Raw genomic sequence first — 18098 nt, forward strand, 5'->3', positions numbered from 1 at the left:
GGAATGAAATTACAAAGGTTCTAGGAGTTTTTGTTTGTTTGTTTGCTAACGTGGGGGAACGGATCCAGGTACAGCTCTTGTTCTCTAGAAAGTCAGTCACTATTACAGGGGGAGAGAGGTTTGATTGGGCCAAAGCTTGTCACTTTAGCCTTCTCTCTTGGACTCCCGTCTCCAGTGTCTAGGAGAAGATGTTTTCCTTTGCTCATTAGTTCAACTTACCCATCAAGGACTCATGGCAAATACCCAAAGCACATGGCTTCCTGCCCCTAACCGGGCATCCACACTGTCCCTTCAGCCTTGATCTTTCCTCTTGCAGGTAAAAACAGAAAAGATGGAGAGAAAAACATGGTGGATCCTTTTCTCCCCGTCTGTGCCAGCCTGCCTCCAACCTGGTGATCGTTGACACTCACCATTTGTGTGAAAGCCTTTTTTTCTTTCTTTCTTTTTTTTTTTAACATATTATTCTAGATTATACTAATTTACTCAATTTTGTAGCTTCTGCAGTTTTCCCTCCCATCTAGATCTTAGAGGATTTTTCCCCCTTTGAAACTTCTAAACATACTTTTGAGCAGGAAGATATTTAAAAATATAATCATAGCTTCACTAATATGAAAAATGGCTAGTGAACTAACCTAGTACGTCTTATAATGGCCAAGTGAAATTTTTGTGTTTTCTTGTCCTGTTTTTCATTGAAATTACATATCTCAGAAATTAGCTTATTATCTGAAAAAAATTCTGAAGAACTGGTGAATTATAATACAGGAGTGTTGCCACTGAATGGACTGTTTGATTTAGCCAAGCAGGTAATGAACAGTGTTGTTGTCAAATTCACGAAGGTGTCATATTAATTAGGATGCATTCTAAGGAGCATTACTCCATTGGTCTTTTGTATCCTGATGCCATATATATATTCTTTGGCAAGAATGGATGAAAAGCAGCAATAAACAACTCAAGACTGTCCATGGCTCTGTAGGGTTTTTGGAACAATTCCTGGGATTGGGAAGTGAAAATGGACAGCATGCAGAGAAAATTGTTGTCTCAGTAGCAAGGTTTATGTGAAGATACCAAGCCGTTAACAGCATGGATGTGTATTTAATTTTATTAACTCCTACCATCAACCTTCTTGGATCTTTAATTTGGGCAGGAAATTTGAGACTGTGACTGGAAGGACTTGAGCAGAAGTGAAAGATTAAAATGAAGTATATATAATTCTTTCTGGAACTGCTTAAATTTCATTGTTTCAAAATACTTTAATTTTTCCCCTTTGGTCAAAAAGACATGCTTAAAATTCTTGTCTCTTTACCAGAAATAATTTTGCTCTTAAACAGGTTTATATTTAGGTATAAGGTATTATATAAACTTCTCGTTTAGTAGCTCAAGCAACCCCATCTGTTGTTGGAAGAACTCTCAGGAAAGTTTTGAGGGATATGGATATGACTCTTAAATGTATATGTAGTGTTCTTTTTTAAATAACTCATTAGTCATCATAAAGGAATAAAAATCTCTGGCTCAAGATGTTGTTAACTTCCATCTTTTTAATTTTTTTAAAAATTTCCAGTCTCAATTATTGTCACAGATGGAACTATCTTAGAATTTAGAATAGAGATCCAGATCAATTGCCATTTTAATAAGATATTTAGAATTTTTCTGAAACTCTCATGTACCTGTAAATATCGTCATGGAGATATGTGCATGAATCATCATTGTGGGCATCTTCTTTCATAGACCATAATTGAAAGTATACCACCAAGACCAGATGGGGATATAGTTGTTGGTTTTTAAAAAAAAAATTAATGTTTATTTATTTTTGAGAGAGAGACAGAGTGTGAGCAGGGGAGGGGTAGAGAGAGAGGGAGACACAGAATCTGAGCTGTCAGCATAGAACCTGATGCAGGACTCAAACTCACGGGCCATGAGATCATGACCTGAGCTGAAGTCAGACACTTAACCGACTGAGCCACCCAGATGCCCCTAGATGGGGATATAGCTTTAAAAAAGAAAGAATAAAAATTTGAAAGAAAATCACATGACAACAAATGTGCTTTTCCTGTTTCTGGGAAAGGAAGAATATTCTTGTTTAAATAAACTGCATTGATAATAAGTAGAGGTTATAAAGATTCATTGCCGTCCTGTTAGATTTATTCTCATTACGAATGGATCTAAGTTCACTTCTCTCAGTGTTAGAGGTTAAAAAACTACCATGCTCCTATTAAATGGTAGGGATGTTTAATATTCACCTTCACCTTAGTAGAGCTTTAAACATTGACAAGACCCCATGACATTGAACTGTGTTTCAGAACATTATGTAGAACCATTGTCTTAACTAATTTTGAGAACAGAAATAGGCCTACAATAATAAAAGGACTTTAGCTGACACATACTGGTAAAAAAAGAGGTCGCCCCTCCTAATATAACTGATGTCCTTTCAGTAATGTGATTTTTTTCAAGATTATTTTATTTTAAAAGGGAAGATAATTTGTTCTGAGAAGTTTTTGTTTCCTTAACATTCAAACTTTTCATTAAAAATTGCTATTTTAGTAAAAAATAAAGAATCACAGAGTTTTGCATGTGGTGTTTGCTTTAATTACTTAATGGGAATTACAGGTAGAGAGTAATGCTAGATGTGTTTCACGCTTGCAGCAGCTCTGGAACGTGAAGGTTTATATTAAATGTGTGTGCCATGTGGAAGGGAGTCCCAAAAGGACCAAAAGTTTACGGTCCGGTTGTTTAGAAAGTCAGTGTTTAAGAAGAAGAAAGTCCATTAGTAATCAGTACTGCCTAAGTGTCAGCACAAACTCAAGCAATGCACGGGGTGGAGTCATGGCTGCTGTGCACCCTGTTTAATTCTGGAGGGTCCCAATTTCAAATCTTCTATCCCATTTGACTCATCCGAAAATGTGTCTCAATTATTGATGGAGACATTTTAAAATATTTTTTTCCTGGCCATTTTTTCTCAAGTGTCTAAACTCCTTTTCATAGAATGTTACTACTTTCCCAAAGAAGAAATGGCCAAATTGATAAATAGTTGTGTTCTTGCTCAGTTTTTCCTCTGATTACCTATGACCAAGAATTGAGTGGAAATCACATCTATATTTCTCTCATACATAGGTATTTTTACCTAAAGACACTGGCAAAATGAAGGAAAGATTAACAGATGGCTTTATGTGATCAAGAAAAACTGGGGATATATTGAGTATGAATTTATAGACAGCTGATGTGTTTATCTTCATTTATCTGAGTTAACAGATCAAGCAAAGATTTAAAAAGTTATGGTCATTGTATAACAGTTTTGGTCATTTTTTCTAAAATATACACTTGTGCCCAAGATATTCATATTGTCCCCAACAAGAGAGGTCTCCAAAGAAAAGCTCAATACCATTTTTTGAATTTGATTCTGATAATGCAATAATTTAAATCATCATGCTATAGTTATTGGAAAGTTGGTTTCATGGCAAATTGGCTGTGTTTACATCCTAGCTTTGTCATTTGCTAGCTGTATGACTGTGATCGTTTAATCTATCCATGTCTCTGTTTCCTCATCTGTAAAGTAGCAAAAATGATAGCACCTACATCATTGATGATGAGATTTAGCAGTGACTTCAATATAATAAGGGCCCAGTAAAATATATTATTTTTATTAAAATAAAAAATATAAAATTTTTATTCACTAACATTTTATGTCATATAAATTTTATGTTGTTATGAGTTCATACTTGTTAAAAAATACATTATATTATTTAAAAAAAACACAGAGAAATCCAAGAAAACAACAGGGTAAACCTGTCAGTATTCAGGTAGCTTTTTGGAGGGCTTTTGCAGATAGGCACCTTTGGGCTGCAGGATCTAAATATCAAATGGGCTTTTTCTCATTTTGTGTGAGTTATGCCAGGACACCCAGTCTCTTGTCCCAGTCTGTACTCTGTTACAAACTATCTGGGTGACTCTGGCAATAACCTTTCTAGACTTCTGGATCCTTTGGTAAATATACAGATATTCACTTACATGCACTCTAAAATGTATGTGATCCATATTACATACTGAAATGTTTTTGTTATTTGCCTGCAGTCAATGATTTCCTTTAACTCAATGAGTTAAAACATTGAGAACCTGGAGAGATTTAGGGGTAGGGAGTATCAATGTGGCAAATGAGACTGCATTGAACCACAGATGACACAGGACCATTCTGGATATTTCCCACAGTCCTTCTTCACTGGTTGAAAAAAAAAAAAAAAGAACAAACTTCAGTAATTGTAGATTCCTTTTGCCTGATTTTGAAGAACCCACAATGTTGAAACATAGCACTAGCAAGGACTTTGACAGACCACTAATTATCCCCTATAGGTGAGATTTTTATGGAGCGTTCTCAGGCAGCAATCTCTGCGAGGGATATTTAAAGGCAGAGGAAAAGAATATGAGTGAAAAACCAGGATAGTAAGACAGAGGGTAGTGCAAATAGAGAAGGAATTACATAGTGGCAGCCTCTACCTGAAGAAGTACAGAAAAGTAGGTCCAAGAAAAATAGTGATAGAGCACCATGATTTTGAATAGGAGATAGAGAGTATTGACACTGAAGTTTGCACTGGAAATGTTATCCTAGGAGAATTTGGTCAGACTGTCTTCATAAAAACTAAAAACAAAAAGCGTCCTTTAAAAAGCTTTTTAGGGGCGCCTGGGTGGCGCAGTCGGTTAAGCGTCCAACTTCAGCCAGGTCACGATCTCACGGTCCTTGGGTTCGAGCCCCGCATCCGGCTCTGGGCTGATGGCTCAGAGCCTGGAGCCTGTTTCCGATTCTGTGTCTCCCTCTCTCTCTGCCCCTCCCCCGTTCATGCTCTGTCTCTCTCTGTCCCAAAAATAAATTAAAAAACGTTGGAAAAAAAATAAAATAAAAATAAAAAGCTTTTTATCTCCTCCCCCAGATCTTTTTTTATTTTTCTCCTTACTCCTCTCTTTCCAGATTCCTAAGTATTTAATGGTAGTGAGAAGAATCAAAAGAAAGTTTTGCCAGGGCTAGTCAGGGAAATATCCCAGTTCCTCCACACACACTTCCCCCTCCTCCTGCCATCCTGATCTGTAATGATTAAAAACAAAAGAATGGGGGTGCTTGGATGGCTCAGTTGGTTAAGCATCCAACTCTTGATGTAGGGTTAGGTCATTGGGATCCTCTGTCCCTCTCTCTCTGACCCCTCTCCCACTCAAAGTAAATGAACAAACATCTAAAAATTTTAAAAAAATTAAAAAAGAAAGAAAATGGAAGACTAAAATAATTTCTCATTGAATGTATATAAGCATTTAAAATGCATGTCAAATTCCAAAGTTCCTTTCTATCTGACCAATGTCTCTGTGTCATTATAATTTCAATTTAATTTCATTTTAATTTATATATATATGTGTGTGTGTGTATATATATATATATATATATATATATACACACACACACACACACACACACATAATTCATTATAAATAACATTCTTAGGAACAATTAGCTATCTGCCTGAGGGCCACTTAAGAAATTGGAAAGATATATTAGTAGGGTAATAATGAATAAGCTGCATGTAACAGTCCATTTGCTTACATTTTTCTCTGACTTTAATTCATTGCTTGTATATTTCTTGAGAGTGTTTGTAAAACAGTAGGAGCTTAAAGAGAGGGAGAGGGAAAAGGAGAGGGAGAGGGAGAGAAGGCAGAGAAAAAAAGAAAGAGAGAGGAGGTGGAGGTAGAGAAGAGACAGAGAAAGAGAGAGAGAGAAAGGGAGGGAGGGAGGAAGAGAAACTCTTAGAATTATTTATTGCTTTTTTCTCCTCATTGATGGAAGAAAAACAAGGGTGGCCAGTTCCGAATGCCTTCTTGTGTGTGTGCTGAGGAACTGGTAGCTGCATTTTATTTTCTACCATAAAACTTTTTTCTCCATTATGAACAGGAAAAAATGAACAAGTAATATCAGCTACACTGCTTTGAAAATCTTCCTCTGGGGGATAATACAATACTGGCCCTGAGCTGACCTCCTGGGTTGTGCAAGTTCCTCTTGATAACACCACTCCGTTTTTGCTACATCGTGATTTCTTAGTACAAACTAAGGGACTTCACACTGCCAACCTTTCCTCACCTCCAACAAATTTATCAGAAAACACTTTATTTTTAAGTGAAAACAAGTTGTAAATGAGCAAGCTGAGAAACAGATCACTCCCAATTCAATAATTACTGCTGCTTAGTAGCTCAGATGCCCAGGAAGCTCTTACAGGAATAACAGCAATAATACTTTTGATACTTAAAGTTTACTGAGGACTTTCTATGGATCAAGTCTACCACTATATTCTTTAAAGATATTGTTTCAATCCTAAAAAAAACTATTCTATATTATGATCAATTTTTATTACTCCTAGTTTACAGATGAGGAAATGGAAACAGTAATTTTAAAAAGTTGCCCATGGTAAATCAGGGCATAGAATTGATTATATATATATATATATATATATATATATATATATATATATATAAATATAATATTTGTATATATTTATATTATATATATTCATAAATATAAATATATATAATATATAATACACACACACACATATTTTAGAGTGTGTGGAGAGTTTGTGTGAGCATGGAAGAGCGACAAAGGGACAGGGAGAGAGAGAATCTTAAGAAGGCTCCACTCTCCTGACACTGAGTCACCAGGCAAAGAGCACAGAATTTAAAGTCAAGCCTCTTTTAAACTCCACAATCCCTGCCTTTAATTGTACTTTTCTCTCAGGTATTTTCCAGGAGATATTCGTAGTCACTTACTAGATGGAAAAGTGTACTTTGCATTACTAAGTAACATTGCCACACCAGGGTTTTGAGGATCTCAACCGACACCTTTCCATTTGTTCTCTCAATTTTACCTCCTTAGGATGATAGTCAAGGCAAATGGAAAAGTAGAGCTTGTATTGTGGATGACTGTTATGTTTACAGAACTGAGAGAAGTTCAAATGTGATATATGCATTTATGTAGACACCAAAATATTTGTTAAGAACCCATTAGCAGCCAAGCATATATCAGAGAAAACAAAATGCACAAATTTAATTACAATGTCTTGCTTAACAGTGTTACTCTTCAATGAATGGATGACTGAGTGAAATTATTTGGCATGTAAGATTCCAACAAATATGTTCCTAATATGCAACTCTAATCTGAACTTTTAAAATATTACTCATTTGCCACTCCAAGAACTTCAGAGAATAACAGCAGGGCAATAATTTATACTTTAATGGTTAAAGGCTAACCTATGGCAATTATGTCTTAAATCCCCCTTAACATTTTATTGATGCCATACCTTTGTGCTCAGAAAAAGTATCCAATCAATATGGTTTTTACACATGAAAAATGCAGTTTTTTTCTTTCAGAATATCGCACGTGTTCTATATTACTTATGTGTCTATTTTCATTTATTCTGGATGATGTATATATGTTGCTTTTAATTAACATCGAGAAGTATAAGTACACTATTAGAGATGATCCATTTATAAAAGTTTATTTATATGTTATATAAACCTCCAAATAATAAAATTTACTACCATCAATAGGATGTGTCTTGTGTTATTTTAGTATTAGCAGTAATGTATTTGTATGGATCTATCTATACCTTTCCCCCCTTGGGATCAGCTACAAGGAAATCATCTATGCCTTAGCAAAAACCAAAACCTATTTGCAAAAACCAAAATGATGCAGGCTAAGCATCTGATTTGATAAATAACGAGTAAAGTATTTATATTTAGCTACACATGTCTTTAGTACTACATTCACAATGAAAAGCCAAAGGTATCATTTTACCAAAGTTGTTATTATATTTAATATGCCTAATTTAGTTGGGGATCAACTCTTTTCTTGTGTAAAGAAAACAAGTGAGAGTATTTTCTGAGATGTCTATACAAGGATGTCTCCATTCCCTGAGAACCTTCTGTGGCATTGTAAACAATGGATGCCTCTGTACCACTTAAAGGATGTTTTTCTCATTTTTAAAAACAAGAAATTGTGATGTAAAGTATAAATCCCTTGTATGCCATTATCGTGGCATTTACAATTATAGTTTTTTTTTAGTGTTTATTTATTTTCGAGAGAGAGACAGAGCATGAGCAAGGGAGGGGCAGAGAGAGAGGGAGACACAGAATCTGAAGCAGGCTCCACGCTTTGAGCTGTCAGCACAGAGCCCGACGTGGGGCTCAAACCCACAAGCCGTGAGATCATGACCTGAGCTGAAGTCGGATGTGTAACACACTGAGCCACCCAGGCACCCCGACAATTATAGTTATTTATTTGCTGGTCCATTTCACTCTTTTCAAGACCCTGAAAAGCTCCTCCGTACCCAAAAGTTATGCATCATGTGTTTTTCTACTACCTGGCATAGTGTTCTCAATGAGTAATATTGGTGCTGACCTATGAAGCATCTATGAAAACTATTTTTAACATTGTTTTATGTTCTGCATTAATAATCTTTCTGTCCTAAGACTCTTCAGTATATTATTTTGTGTTTCAGAGCATTTCTGGTGTATCTCTGAGTTGATGATTGTTTTTTTGCATTTTATGGAAATAGAGATATTTCTTTTCATATTATTTACTCCCATTACTGTAACTAATATGAATGTGTTATCCAAAATGATACAATAATTCCCAGAATTTTCTACTCCAAGTAAAATAAACTACCTAGACCATTTAGGGTTATAAAAAAGAATTTGTTCCATCTGGGGGAAGCACAATGAAACCTTTAACTGACTATTCTCATATCTGGACTTATTTGTGCTACCATATCTGATTTATGCATTCAGCAAACATTTATTAACTTGCTATACTCTGTTAGGTCCTATAATGCCAATTGCATTTTATAAGTCAAAGATTGTCATGTGTATGCATTTTATGAACCCAAGATTGTCATATTTATCTTGAATAATGCCATTTCTAAATGATAGCATTTATCTCCTTTTTCAAAGAGACACCATGAATTCATTTAGCAAAGGCCATATTATTATCATTATTATTATTATTATTATTATTGCCTATTATAGTTTATATATTCCAAAAGAAATATGGCAACACCAATTATATCATACAAATGTTCTTTAATTTCATAGAAGATGTTTTTTGTATTCTAATGTGCACTTAATTCGCTAGCTGGGATTCATTGATTCATTACCCAAATTTTCATTCCAGGCCCTCCAGGCCCTCCAGGTGGTCTGCGAATAGAAGACATTAGAGCCACTTCTGTGGCACTTACTTGGAGCCGTGGTTCAGACAATCATAGTCCTATATCTAAATACACTATTCAGACCAAGACTATTCTTTCAGATGACTGGAAAGATGCAAAGACAGGTAAGTTTCGTTTGTCTGATTAATCTGTGCATATTTTTAAATGAATTCTTTTCACAAAAATGAATATCTGGACTTTTTAAGGATTTCATCATCTACCTTGAAATGCTTTTCTATTTTTAATTTTTTTTCAAGTATCCCTGTGGAATGGTAGTGAAGAAAACCACAAGGAACTTAGACGTTTTAAAGCTGCAGGGGAAGCAGCATTTCTGAATCTATAATGGGAAAGCAAAGAGAGGCCTCCTAGTTTTCTAGTTTGCTATGTGTAATTCTAAGGTTTATTAGGAAAAAAACTTCAGGAAATCTTTTTTTTGGCAAATGATATCTATAGCTTATTATTTATGACCCATTTTTTTTGCAATTACATAGGTACTATTATTCTGCATTTTTAGAAAAGCCACTTTGATTGTAAATATTAATTTAAGCACCCAGTTTCTCACTACTATAGCCTTTGTTTTTCAAAGATGATCATACCTGCTTTGAATTTCCTCAGAACATATTTTCAATTAAGTTTTGGATCTCCATTTTTTTTTTCTTATACTAAGGTATTCTAAAAGTTGATCAGGAAAAATAAATGAGTAAGTGGGTTCCCTCCTTTATAGCTATTCCAATGCCATTTGTCATGACTAGACTATAACATCACACATCAGTTTATCTGTTGTAATGTCAAAGAAAATGAAGGATCCTTTCAATGAAATAACCTGTTTCTGTTTGTCATTTTGACATTATTTTTAAACAAACTTGTAATTGCTAGAGTTTCTTTTAGATATAATGAAGAGACGTAGAAATATGTGCTCAGTTGTCACAAGGGGAGAAAAAAACAAAATGAATAAAATGTTTGTCTTTTTAAAAATTGGAAAAGAAGTAATCCCAGAATATCCCAAACCTGCTCTTATTTTTGCTTTAACTAACATAATGGGATTTAATTGTACTGATCATTGAGAAGTTTCAGTTTAGATTTAATTTTCTTTGATAATTTATTCCTATTATGTGAAATGAACTAAATATAAACCTGAAGGCTGTTATGAGGGTTTAGATATATTTTAGTATTGAGGTATTCTCCATATATTATATAAAGAACACGAGTTAGAAACAGGTGAAATATTTCTGCTACATTATGCTTGCGAATGTAAGTTATCTAGCAATAAACTTGGCAAAATCAGACCATTTGCAAAATAATGTAAAAACAATTTAGATGTTTGATAAACCTAAAGTATGGATATTTTCTATTTCTCTGAAGAGAATTAAAATGGATGATAATGATAATATTAGATATCTAGCCTAATTGACACTGATTATAGATACTAGAGAACAGAATGTAATGAACACATTTAAATTTGGTTTGCTTTGAAAAAGGAGTAATAATTGTAATCATTTTCATTAAATATATGTTCTTACTAGGTAGCTGAATAAAAATATACTTATCATTAAAATATCTATATCTATTCCACTAGAAAGTAAGTTCCATGAGGATGAAGGTTTTTATTCACTGCCCTACTCTAACTCCTAGATCAGGGCCCATAATGCTCATTTATTAAACACATGCTGATGGGGCCTCCATTGTATGCAAGAATCTGTCCTAGATTCTGGATATACACCTGGCCATCCATGAACAAAACAGAGAGAAGAAACACACACACACACACACACACACACACACCATACCCTCAAAAGAGTTTACATTCTAGTAGGAAAGATGGCAATGAACAAATAATTACAGTAAATGTACAGTAAAATGTACAGTAAGTCCTATGGTGATTAGTGCTAAAGAGAAACAATCGTGAAGAGGGATCAGGATACAGGAGTTGCATTTGAAAGAAAGGGTGCTTCTGATATTAATCTAGTCACCCCAACTTTTGCATGGTTCTTGTTTACATGTTGTGTCTTTCACAACTGTCAGCCTATTTCAATCTTTGAATCTATAGTATGTTTTCTGTTGAAACATATAGCTGCATCTTATTTTTTATCCTGACACCCACTGCCTTTTGATTGGATTCTTTAATCAATTAATATTTCATGTTACTATTTATATAGCTGGGTTTATATATGCCATTGTATTTTATTCTGTTTATTTTTTTTAAGTTTTCATTTAAATTCCAGTTTGTCAACACACAATATAATATTGGTTTCAGGTGTACAATTTAGTGATTCAACACTTCCATATAATACCTGGTGCTCATCACAAGTGCATTCCTTCATCCCCATCACCTATTTCACCCATTCCCTGCCCACCTCCCCTGTGGTAACTATCCATTGTATTTTTGCTTACTAAATGTTTTACTTGTTTTTGTTCCTTTATTCCTTCTTTACTGCTTGAGTGAATATTTTCTAGTATAACATTTTAACTACTTTAATGAATATCTATATTTATGTAGTTAATGGTTACTCTATATATACTATATATACATTACTGAATATAAATAAATGAATTTTAAATATAAATATACATATTATTACTCTAGGGCTCACCAGCTACTTCTGAACTTGTTAGAATACTTCATATGTTTACTAACTTAATTTCAGCGAGATATGGAAATGTTACTCCTGGATAACTCTATTGCATCTTACCCATTTTTTGGTGCTATGTGTTATTTTTATACCTCTCTATATATTACAACCTGTTATTCTTCTGTTACTGTCTTCTAAAGAAGCTATAAGAAGAAAGGAAAGCAAGTACATATTTATAGAGTTTGTTATATTAACTTTTTTATTTTCCATTTTTAGTCCTCCTCATTTGTTCGTGTGGATTTGAGTTACCATCCTTACTTTGATAGAACTTCGCATCCACCTGCCCTTAAGATATTATCAAATATGTTACACTTCTGTATGTCTTAGGCCCAACAAAAATTTTTATTTTATAATATAAAATGTATACAATAAATATTTTTAAATGTTTATTTTTGTGTGTGAGAGAGAGACAAAGCATGATAGGGGGAGGTGCAGAGAGAGAGGGAGAAAGAGGATCCTAAGTGGGCTCCACACTGACAGCAGAGAGCTCGATGCTGAACTCAAACTCATGAACCGTGAGATCATGACCTGAGCCGAAGTTGGATGCTTAACCGACTGAGCCAACCAGGTGCCCCTATAATAAAAAATTTATATATATGAAACTCATGAGACAGAGTAAAATGATAGTTGATGTCAGCCACTAAATTTGGAGGTAGTTTATAATGCAAATAGCAATAGTGGATGACAAGATATGCAGGGGCTTGTAGATCCTACAAGGAATTTTTAAACGAAGGAGAAATAATGGTGTATGGAGAAGGGATTTCTGGAGGGCCAAAACTAGAAACATGGAGAATAGCTAGGAGGATATTGAAGGTGAGGGATGTCCAGGTCGGAGATGTCAGTGTCTAGGACAATGGGATAGCAATGCGCATGGAGAGCAGTGCATGGGTTTGAGATATATTTTTGAAGGCAAAACAGAGCTTTCTAACAAATTGAGTATGGATATTGAGAGAAAGGTCAGAATTGAGGATGGGAAATGAGATTTTGGCTCTAGCATCTGCACAGAATGTGGAAAACATTCACTGAGAGAAGAGAGATTAAGTGCAGGTGAGGACTTAGTTCCATTTTGGAAAGTGTTCTCCATTTATTTATGTAGAACTGAATTTCCATCTAGTATAATTTTCCTAAGTGAAGAACTTTTTTAATATTTCTGATTGTGCAGGTTGCTGAAGTCAATGACCTTTAGCCTTTGGAAATTTCTTTCATATCATATTTGTGATATTTTTTTGAATATAAATTCTAAGTTGTTTGAGCATTTTATTTTTTATTTATTTTTTTAATGTTTATTTATTTTGGAAAAACAGAGAGACAGCGTGAATAGGGGAGGGATAAGAGAGAGAGGGAGACACAGAATCTGAAGCAGGCTTCAGGCTCTGAGCTGTCACCACAGAGCCCGACGCAGGGCACGAACTCACAAACTGTAGTGATGACCTGAGCCGAAGTTGGATGCTTAACCAAATGAGCCACCCAAGCACCCCTTTATTTGTTATTTCTTTTATTTTTTAGTTTATTTATTTTGAAAGAGAGAGAGAGAGAGAGCAAGCAGGGGAGGGGCAGAGAGAGAGGGAGAGAGAGAATCCCAAGCACGCTCTGAGCTGTCAGCATGGAGCCTAATGCTGGGCTCAATCTCGTAAACTGAACCATGAGATCATGACCTGAGCCAAAATCCAGAATTAGAGGCTTAACTGACAGAGCTACCCAGGCATCCCTTGAACATTTTGAAAATATTATTTCTTTATCTTTTTGCTTTTGTTGTTTCTGATAAGAAGTGAACTATTTATTGTTTTTACCTTATATTCCTGTATTTAATGTGTCCGTCATGTCTAGCTGCTTTCAAGATTTTTTTCCTTTTTGCTTTTCAGCTTGATGAAAATATATTTATCCTGGTGGGGGTTTACTGGCAAGCTTGATCTTTGAGTTGATATCTTCCTTCAACTTAGAAAATTCTCAGCCATTATCTCTTCAGATATTTCTTCTGCGTCATGCTCTCTTTCTCTTCTTGGTCTGTGTTGCCATGTATGTTAGGTTGTTTGATGTGTTCCATAGATCATGGATGTGTGTGTTTGCTTCTGATTGGATAGTGTCTAATGAATTGTCTTCACCCTCATAGATTCTTTTCTATGCTACATTCAGTTTGCTGAAGATCCTATAAAAATTATTTTGATTTTTTATTTCTATTTATCTCCAGGATTTTTTGTTTCCAGGATTTGGTTCCTTTTCATATTGTTTACACAGTATTCCATAGAAATTTCCTTTTTGTTTTGCAAGTGGTGCACCACTTTTTTTGCACTTTTGTTTTTGCAAGTGGTGTAATTTTTCTATAGTCCTTGTCTGATCATTTAACATCTGGCCATCTTTAAGTCTGGCTCTGTTGATTGTTTCTTTTTTTCCTTTCTTGAAAATGAATCACATTTCTTTGTTTTCTCATGTCCTGATAACTTTTTAAATATCCATACATTGTGTAAAAAAGAACAGTGGAGCATAAAGTGAATACTACTTATATCCTGGAAAATGCATGTCATTTTTCCAAAACTGTCATTTTGTCACTACAATCTGTAGTTGAGGTGATCTGACTTTTGCCGTTAGATTCAGTTCAGTACAGGGTCGAGTAAATTTGAGTGGAGGATCAAAACCTCTCTCACATGTGAATGCTTTCCAGCCTTCCCATCAGACTTTGTTTGTTCTTCTAGCCTGGCTCTCTGGGAGGGTTCTATTGGCTTCCCTTCTTCTGCCCCAGGCAGCTGTTGTCTAATCATTAGTCTGAAGACCCGAGTTCCTGGGGGTGGGTGGGGGAGTGGTTCTCAGTTACAGGTTCACTCAGACTTCAGCAGACCCAAAACACTTGTCCCTCTCTGGGGAGGCAGATCTGTCTTTGCTCTCTTGCCACTCACACAGCCACACACAACCGCATACTTATTCAGGGTAAGGCCTGGAGTGCATATGGTGGTCTCCATTTTCCTGCTTTGCTCTTAGACTTGAACAGATCTGAGATGTCTGTGCCTCAGAGGGAGGTTTCTTTTGGCTCTCTTGTCCTGCCCCCAGCTGTTTTTCGTACACTTGGTGAAGGCCCACAAAAAAAGAATTCGCTGATGGGTATAGATGCTCCTTGATTTGGGGGCTTCTGGGATTCGAAAAAGCCATGCCAGCCTACCTGTTGTCTTTAAATATCTGTGAAAAGTTTTGTTTTTCTGAACATTAATGACTATGCTCTCCTCTCCCTGTTCCTGTACCTGTTCTTCTTCACAAATTTCACAAATTCAGCTCTCTGATAGGCTCTGAAAAATGATTATTTTGTAGATTGTATTACCTGTTCTTTTTATTAGTTATGTAAGTAAAATTCTCTTGTGACAGTGTCCTAAGTAGAAATGAAAAATACTTTTTGCGGTAAATGCAACCATGTAGTTTTTATTTATAGTGGTGCCCATTAAAAATGGAAAGTATAAGACTAAACTCTGTTTTATGAAGGTAATTATTTAAGGTATTCAGTAAATATTTTTCAAAGATACCAAGTTTCAGCAGTCCAAGGATTACATTTAGAATAATGATCTGGAAGAATAGACTGTATGCTTTGAAACAATCTATTGTAAATATTATTTCTCTTGGACTTTTTGGGGATGGACAGCCGAAATTTGATGCCATTTTCTCAGGGTTCTACACGATGCATAGATAAGATTTAGAATGTTGTGTTTGATTCTATACTGCTACTTGGAGAGGAAATTTTATAGAATATTGTTGGTGATAGGATGTATGTATGGAAGGGGACTGAACATAAAGAGACCTAGAAACCGTGCTATGAGGATCAATTAAGAGAACAAACCTGAGATATATTTTCTAAAATGAAGAAGAAAAATGTCTTTGTGTTTAAAATTCTGTCATGTGGAAGCCTCGAATTTATTGGTGCAAATCTGTAATAATGTCTTAATACATAAATGTTTCTTTAATGTTAGGTTATTTCCTTAGAATAGATATTTGTAAACTAAATTATTTAGTGTAAACATGCCTAAACCCATGAGCTGAACTAAAAAATTATCCAGTAGAAAAGAAGAAACAATTTCTATTACCACCACCAGCATATGAGTATCTCTTCTACCACATCTTTACTTAGTTTTTAGTGTTTTTTTTTTAATTCTTTGCCACATTGTTAGGTTTTAAAAAATGCAAAAAAAAAAAGAAAAGAAAAGAAAAACCACTAGGCTTCTTGTAGGATACTTTGTAGAATTTGCTATTTTCTCTTTTGCCTTTCTGTAGCCTCACTTTTTGTTGTTCTTATTTCAAATATGAATTTCTGGGGTTTTATGAGGTTACATTCAAAATTTCCTTGGAGAAAAATCAATGAATCACATCTTTTGGGATGCCAGAGCACAATTTGCTTCTCTTTCACTGCAGAGAACTTTGCCAAATCTATGGCTCCTTTCAAAGTTCTGCCACAAGACCTTGTAGGTGGGGTCTGAAGGCTCTAATATAACACAGAACCAATGAAAAGCCTGTAAATGCCCTTTTCCATCCTCAAACGCAGACCTGCTTTATCACTTAGAACCTCTGAGTGGCTTCTGGATAGTTTCAAATGCTTGAATTTTGGATTGAGAGGGAAGAACCTAAAGGTTCTGAATGTATTTAAATCCTAAGGAAACACCAGGATTCACTAGGCAACTTCAAAGAATCTAGAACAGGTAGGATGACATTGCCTAGAGTTATTCTTGAAACAATATATTTTTTAGTCCAGAGGTCATTCCGGCTATTTCTGAAGCTTTTCAGTTAGTGCATGTGGCCTGATGGCAGAGTGCCATAAGCATGGTTTCCAGGCAACAAAAGCACTGTGAATTATTGGCCTTAGGATACCCATGAGGCTTGCTTCTCTTTTCCTCCAAAGATTAGTCACAATCTTTTTATTATGAGCCTCAGGGACTCAAGGCATTTGCAAATGAATCTATGGATTATTGTGTATGGTTGGTTGTTAAAGTAAGACCTTCTCAAGAGGGTCTTTTGACCTGAGTGTTAACGTAAGGAGCATGTCTCCTGCTCTGTATCCCTTTGATTGAGAGTTACACTCAGGAGTAAAACCAAGATTTAAACAGCTATCAGGTTAATACTCAATATAGTTTTTATAGGGAGAAGCCTCTGGCAGTCATGATACAGTTAAGATCTGATTTTCAATACTGAAATTATCTGTTAAACAATGGCCTGACTCAGAACTGACCCACTTAAAACTCAGGATCTTGAGACCCCAGTCCTGATTCCTAGCACTTGAGTCAATTGTGCAAAGTGCTCTCCTCTCTTTCTGACTCTAGGAATAACAAACAGGTGGCAAGAAACTTGGCTGAAGAGAGGGGACACAATGTCCTCTGCTTCTGACTGTTCTGCATTCGGCCCGGGTATGAATCTGCTTCCAAAGCAAAGCTGAACTCTGCTCCTGTCTACGTGGGTGGTTTTGGAAAAATAAAATATATCCAATAGTTCCTGCCAGGACTGAAGGAGTTGGGGGAGAATTGCATGGGGTAAAAATCCATTTATAGGGATATTCAGGGCCAGAATAAAACAAATAAAAATGTATAATAGAGGTAAAACAAACAGTAGCAGTAGAGGAGAAAGGATCAGCTCACAGTTAAAGAGAGTGGGAGAGGGCTTAAGGGGACTGAGACAAAGTATACTGCCTTACAAGGGAAGATAATTTATAGACTGAATATAAGCATCAAAGCCACAGAGTGTTGGATATTTTGTGGTGGGGCAGGGTAAAGGAATGATCTTCTTGTCTTTCACCAGTAGCCTGCATGATTCAGGGATGAAGGAGACTATCATGAGTGTTCTGCACAAGGCTGTACTTCTTGCATTGAAACACTGTCTGCTCTAAATAAGTGTAACTTTTGTATTTATATTTTATGTATAGTTTTTACAAACATTTATTAAGTAGTATTATTTACAAAACAGTATACTATGTATACTAGGCCCAGAGAATTCCAAAACATGTAGAAGAAGTAGAAGAAACGTGGATGTTCACAAATGAACAAACAAGAGGAGGCAAAAGAAATATTTTTAGTGTGGACTGCCTGTGTCAAGATTGGAACTGGGAAAAAGTTAGAGAAATTCTCGCAAGCTTTAAAATCCTCTTCTCATGATGTGGTGTTCAAAAGTCCTGCCCCAGTTTGTGGAATGGAAAACAGGCATGATAGAAGCCACTTTTAATTCTAGATACATTTTTCTAAAATGAAAATGTTAGTCTTTTTTTTGGCTAAGTTTTTCCTACTGC

At 35.4% G+C, this 18098-nt stretch overlaps 1 protein-coding gene across 1 annotated transcript in view; it reads left to right on the forward strand.

The window, feature by feature from the left end:
• Positions 1–18098, forward strand: part of CNTN1 (contactin 1) — a 168253-nt gene that overhangs the window by 68533 nt on the left and 81622 nt on the right. Inside the window, exon 14 of the mRNA XM_047066344.1 lies at positions 9191–9349. Within this exon, the coding sequence (XP_046922300.1) occupies positions 9191–9349 (159 nt within the window). The remainder of the gene's footprint in view (positions 1–9190; positions 9350–18098) is intronic.

This window comes from Lynx rufus, unplaced genomic scaffold (assembly GCF_022079265.1).
Source record: "Lynx rufus isolate CCGP_SWC_20201006 ecotype Redwood Valley unplaced genomic scaffold, mLynRuf1.p SCAF_7, whole genome shotgun sequence".
Lineage (NCBI taxonomy): Eukaryota > Metazoa > Chordata > Mammalia > Carnivora > Felidae > Lynx > Lynx rufus.